General features: G+C 47.2%; 1 protein-coding gene across 1 annotated transcript; it reads left to right on the forward strand.

Moving 5' to 3' along the window:
- The first annotated feature begins 953 nt into the window (after positions 1–953).
- On the forward strand, positions 954–4832 carry RPL7 (ribosomal protein L7). The gene is made up of 8 exons (XM_082674890.1): positions 954–1205; positions 1513–1716; positions 2508–2616; positions 2892–3058; positions 3581–3718; positions 3811–3920; positions 4256–4465; positions 4764–4832. Exons 2-7 carry the CDS (start codon positions 1703–1705, stop codon positions 4462–4464), a joined length of 747 nt encoding a protein of 248 aa, XP_082531016.1. The 5' UTR covers positions 954–1205; positions 1513–1702; the 3' UTR covers position 4465; positions 4764–4832.
- Positions 4833–6269: the final 1437 nt, after the last annotated feature.

Raw genomic sequence — 6269 nt, forward strand, 5'->3', positions numbered from 1 at the left:
GCCCCGCACGAGCCCAGCGCCCGCGTCCGCGCCCACCCCGCGCCCCGCAGCCCCCGAGATGCCCGGGGGCGCTTGTCAGAGCTCCTGGGACCAGAAGGCTGCGCCCCGCGCCCGCCCCCGAGGTGCCCGCCGGGATGGAGTGCGCAGCGCCGCTCCCCGCTTGCGCGGGGCCACTCCCGCCCGGGCTCGGCGCGGTGGCCCCGGGCTGTGCCCGCCGCGGCAGCCGCCCGGCTCGGCGCCTCCTGCCGGCTGCCGCCCGCCTGTCCCGGAGCGCCCGCGCCGCAGGCCGGTCCCGCTGCAGCGGCGGTGACAGCCGCGAGTTAGGCGGCGCGCGCTGCTCTCATGGCCAAGCCGCCGCCGCCGCCGCCCGAGCGTCCCCGGAGCCGGCGCGGCGGCTCCCTCTCACTCCGGGGGAGGGGCGCGCAGCGGAGACGGCACGGGCCGGCCGGCCGCCGCGGGAGTTGTCAACTTGATCCAAGTTGCGAGAGGGTAGAAGAGTGGGGTGCGGGGCAGCGAGAACGCCAGGAAGGGGCGACTCGCTCGGTGCAGGAGAGCGCTCCCCAACGTCTTGCAGCTGCCTCCGCGGTCTCGTGTCCCCCTGCCCTGCACTCCCCGCGGCTGTCACTCGGGCACCGGGCTCCGAAGCGCAGCGCCGCTTGCAAGTCGGAGCGCTCCCGACCGCCTCTGAGAAGGCTCCACACTCCGCGCTATATAACCCGCGACCGGGAAGAGCCGGCGGCGGCATCGGCCCTCCCTCGGCTCGGCCCTCCCCGCCCCCGGGCGCACCCCGCCCCCGGCCCAGCCCCCCGCCCGCTCGCCGCCCGCTCGCCGTCCGCCGAACCGCGGCGGGGCAGCCCCTCTCACATGGCCGTGGCCGCAGCCTCCAGCCCTCCTCGCACCTCCCTTCGCGGTTCACGCCCCCTGCCGTGGGGTGTCCCGGCCTCCGCCTGCCAGACCGGACGGTCGGCAGTGCCCTGGCCATCTTCCTTTGGCCGTCCGCTCCTCGCTTGTCCCCGTCTCGTCACTTTCGTTAACCAGGGGGCTCTGGGTGGCCCCGCCTGCGATCAGGCGCTGCGGAAGACAGCCCTGCAGGCTGGAGGAACGAAGAGAAGGACCTCGACAGCGCGGCAACGGGCGTGCCGGTTTTCTACTGGGGTTGGCAAGGAGCCGAGAAGGCGGTCAAAAGCCGGCAGCAACTTCGAATCGTAGGCTTTGGAACGTAGGCTCAAAGGCTCTCAATTTCCCCGGCTGGATTCACCACCGCCATGGTTCCCTACCGACCCGGTCAAGCGTTGCCCTCCCGCCAGGCGGGCCGTGAAAGTGATGCATGCCGGGATTTGTAGTTCGCGCCCCGGTCGCGCGTCATTTGCATATATTACTGGGTAGAATTCGAGCCGTATCCTGTCAACGCAGCCCAGGGATTAGGACCCCGAGTAGTCAAGGTATCGGCACTCTTTGCTCTCATCATATTGGTTAAAGAGTCTAACCAATGCATTAATTTTTCCCGTACAGATTTTACTTGAAACTTGATCGTAAGAGGCTGAATCAGGCAGTTCTTAATTCTGCTTCGGCAATACGAGTTCTCAGTTCTGAGTTTTTTTCTGGCTTATCCTGGGACACCTATGAGTCTTGGGGCTTCACGCTCGCCGTCTTTAAGTGGAACAGCGCGCATGCGCGAACTTCCTCTTTCCCGGCTGGAACCATGGAAGGTGCTGAGTAAGTTTCTCCTCGTCCTTTCGAGAATCCTCCTCCATCCCCGAAACCAGAGACTTTTGTCTTACTCTCTCTCGTCCCATCTGTAACCTGTCTCTTTGTCGACTTACCTGTGTGTTTGTGAAGTTGTGTGAAACTCCTGGTGGTCTTAGGCTGAAATGGGCTTCAGGAGGCCTTGGGGCGAGGTTTTGGAGTTACCGGGAACGAGATGTGAGAGCTGAATATGTGCGGAACCGACAGGTTGTCCAGTCTCTCGTCTTTTGAAGGAGGCTCAGAATCTCTGAATGGGGTTCTTTTTCCTTAGCTGGCATTTGTCCGAAGCGTCCCTGCCGTCAGGTCTCTGCTTATAGCATATGGAGCTTGAGGCTTGAACCAGGGTTGTCGTTGGGGGTTTGTTTGAGGTTTTTTGTTTTTTTTTTCTCTTGAGACTCTTAAGTTCTCTTAGACTCACACTCACTAATAGTCTAGGGATCAGTGTCTTGCGGCAGCCTTTTACTCTGCACGGTTTGCTCTCGGCATTTTTGTTGTCGTGGGACCCCGGGAGTGATGGTAGATTAAATGTGAATATCTTATTTTTGTGACTTGTTTAAAGAAAGTGGTCCGTGTTAAAGGTAAAGATTACTGGTATAGGAATTTTCTAAAATCTGCCTCTTACACCATAGTACGCTACAGCGGTTAAAAAAAGGTACGTTTGAAGTCAGTGGTGATAGTAGTAAGAGGGAGCGCTCAGTACAGAATGGGAGTGCTGCAGTGCTGTGAGCTTTCTGAATTAACGCTCTGTCTGCTAATGTTAGGGAGAAGAAAAAGAAGGTTCCTGCTGTGCCAGAAACCCTTAAGAAAAAGAGGAAGAATTTCGCAGAGCTTAGGATCAAGCGCCTGAGAAAGAAATTTGCCCAGAAGATGGTAAGTAAACTTTTTCGAGGCACCAAGTTAAAAGGCCCTACGATTGAAAATGAGGTGAATGTTTTTAACAAGGCTTGTTTACTTCAGCTGCTGTACCAGTGAGCATGGTTAACTTAGAACGACCTTTCCAAGTGAAGTTAGTTATCTCTCTCTTGCAATGTTAACGCATACTGTAGTGAGAAAGCTTCAAGGGAAGGGTTTTCTTGGAAAGAACTGATACTGCTAGTTGTGTTTGGGAGCTAAAAAGCAGATGAACAACTGATGTTGGTTTTCAGCTTCGAAAGGCAAGGAGGAAGCTCATCTATGAAAAAGCTAAGCACTATCACAAGGAGTACCGGCAGATGTACAGAACTGAGATTCGAATGGCTAGGATGGCAAGAAAAGCTGGCAACTTCTACGTACCCGCGGAACCCAAATTGGCATTTGTCATCAGGATCAGAGGGTAAGTTCAGTTTTTACTGCATTCTGGTTTTCAAGGGAAAGCTACACAATCCCAGTAAAATTTCACAGTACTTGTGGGGACCTTGGTTGTAAAACATTGGAATGAAAATATTTGGGTGGTGAGGAGAGTAATTTAGTGATTGTAAGCCCTGTACCCTAAGCATCTATCCATTTTCGAATTGAGCACTTGAGTTCAGTGTCCTGGAGGTTACCTTCAAAAGCAGTTAAATTGGAGCCTCATAAGTGCTGTGACAAAGATGTATGCAAAACTAGCAGTAATAAGAGTGTTAGGGAAAGTTGTAAACGTGAAAGGTATGTGTCAAAAGACAGTTTACTTGCAGGGGAGGTAAGCTGGCAGAGGTAATAGAATACAGCTAACTAAAGGGAAAAGTGGTCTTTGTAACATGCGAGGCTTCTTATTTAGGTGTGACACGTGTTGCCCAAAATTGTAATAGTTTCTCGTCTTTCACTAGTAAAAATTCTGATAAAAGCTAAATGAATTTTTTGTATTTTTTCATTGCAGTATCAATGGTGTGAGCCCAAAGGTTCGAAAGGTGTTGCAGCTTCTTCGCCTCCGTCAGATTTTCAATGGCACCTTTGTGAAGCTCAACAAGGCTTCAATTAACATGCTGAGAATTGTGGAACCATACATTGCATGGGGGTAGGTGTCTTTGATTTCTGTTTGGTAAACTGGCAGGTGTTTTGACAGTGATAGTCTTATTGGGTCATTTATATCTGTATTTCCATATTTAGGTACCCAAACCTGAAGTCAGTAAATGAATTGATCTACAAGCGTGGTTATGGCAAAATCAACAAGAAGAGAATTGCCCTGACGGATAACGTGTTGATTGCTCGATCTCTTGGTAGGTTCTACCTTTTTGGGGAAAAGTTACTATTATTAATTATAAAAGTTATTGTATCAGACAAAATGATATTTTTTGGCATCTTTTGGCCTGATTTTTCTCACTATTATGCATCTTCCTTTATTCCCTACAATATTTATGAAAAATGGAGGTATGATTTCGTTGGCTTGAGCTGTATCTTTGTAAATAAAGTCATGTGTTTCCTTCTTTGTTACTTTACTCTTGATTTACTTCTAATTCTTTATGTCACAGCCTATCTTAATGCCTTAAAAATTTAATAGTCTCAAAATAAACAGTTTTAGTAACTTTAAATCATCTTGATGATTTATGTTCAGGCAAATACGGTATCATCTGCATGGAGGATCTGATTCATGAGATCTATACTGTTGGAAAACGTTTCAAAGAAGCAAACAACTTCCTGTGGCCCTTCAAATTGTCTTCTCCACGAGGTGGAATGAAGAAAAAGACTACCCATTTTGTAGAAGGTGGAGATGCTGGCAACAGGGAAGACCAGATCAACAGACTTATAAGAAGGATGAACTAAGGTGAGCAGCTACATCCTGAAAGAAGTTTACTTAATACTGGAGGAAAAATGACTATTGTGGTAAGGGTTTGGTTTGAGTTCTAAGCAGTATTTAGTGGGGCGGGGGGGGGGATCAACCATCATATATGATCGCAGTTGGTTTGGTTTCTCCTTTTGAGGACATTTATGGAGGGAAGAAAAAGCCTTTTTTTCCTTCCTACTTAATAGTGGAAACTGAATTGGTGTTTCTTACAACTTCCTGGTTTATGTTAATTCTTAGTTATTAAGGTGTTTAATGGGTTTTTTTCCCTTCCTTTCAGGTATCTACCATGATTATTTTTGTAATCCGGTCAGTTAATAAACAGTGACTGCTCTCAAATTGAAATGTATTGTTGTCTTGGTGACTTTTTGTTATCTTTTCTCAGCCGTCCCCTAACTATTGTGGCACATCTTGGTGTGACACAGTTAAGTCACATCAACAGCCTGTTGCGTGTAAAACTTAGGGTCCAGTTTGTATCTTGTGAAAAACATTCCTGGGGTTTATTGAAGATTTTCCTGTACGAAGTCCTGATTTTTCACTTTTGAGTTGGCCAAAATGGGTCTATTCTAAGAAAGCCCATTTCACAGGCCTTTGTGCATGAGTAAAGGTTCAGTTTACGAATAAAAATCCGTTGCTGAAATTCCATTTTCTCAGGCTTTGGCTTGCCTATAAAGTAGTGAGTAAATGTGTCATTTTCTTTTTGTATTTCACTTTTATGTTTTTGCTTTGCATCTTCTACCCATACTTACGTGAGTTCCTAATAATTCCACTACGTGTTGTGTCTATCAAGAAGGAAGAAATGAAATGTGCCCATGGATGCAATTTATTTGGAGCACCTAAAGAACTCATGAGAATACTAGTGAGCAAAAACTTGAAATAGAAAGGCTTTTATAAATAACATTCCCTGTATGTTTTTATGTATCATCTCACCTAGGCTAGCAAACCTGAAAGTTTTAAGTGTAGTGTAACAGGAAGTACATAAAATAAAAGTAAAAGGGTTTATGATTCTCACTGATAGCGCCAAGGGTATTACGCCGTATGAAATAGATGCCCTATTCTTTTGATTTTGTTGCACCAGAATCATCACTTTAGTATTTGAAAGTTGCTAGACAACTACATTTAAATTCTTGGATGTTGGAAGCTATTTGGATTAGTGAGTTTAGGGTCAGTGAATCCTGGAGGGAAATCAAGGTTATTAGTTTATAAAACCAATGTTACATGTATACATGTCTATAGTGTTTTGCAAGAAATTTAATATCTTGGTAAACAGTTGGATCAATGTATAACAAAATCATACATTAATCTCTTGGTGGAGCCTCAAAGTCTTTAAGTTTTGAAATGACCTGTTTTGTTTTACTGCTTTGGTAGGTAACTACACAGTATAGCCCACGAGTCTTTGCACAACCAGTATTCTGAACGGTAGGAGTGGCTCAGAAGAAAACGTGTAATTACTGTAATAAAGTTGATCAGGTGGCATAGTGCTAACTACCTAGGCATGTAGGATTTGGAATAGTAATAGAAATGGCATTCTATATATGGGATGGTGGTATTTAATAATGTTTTTTTCAAAAGAATTAACTTTTTAAGAGCAGTTTTAGGTTCACAGCAAAGCTGAGTGGAAAGTACAGAGTTCCATTATACCCTTCTGCCCCTAAACAGCCCGTCTCCCCCACTCTCAGCATTGAGTGGCACATTTTTTGCAGTCCATGGATGTTGACACATCATTACCCAAAATAGCAAATACTGGTGAAGCAGGTGAGGGGGATAGGAAGATCTGTAGGTATAT

The sequence above is a fragment of the Grampus griseus genome (genome assembly GCF_964374135.1).
Source record: "Grampus griseus genome assembly, chromosome: 17".
Lineage (NCBI taxonomy): Eukaryota > Metazoa > Chordata > Mammalia > Artiodactyla > Delphinidae > Grampus > Grampus griseus.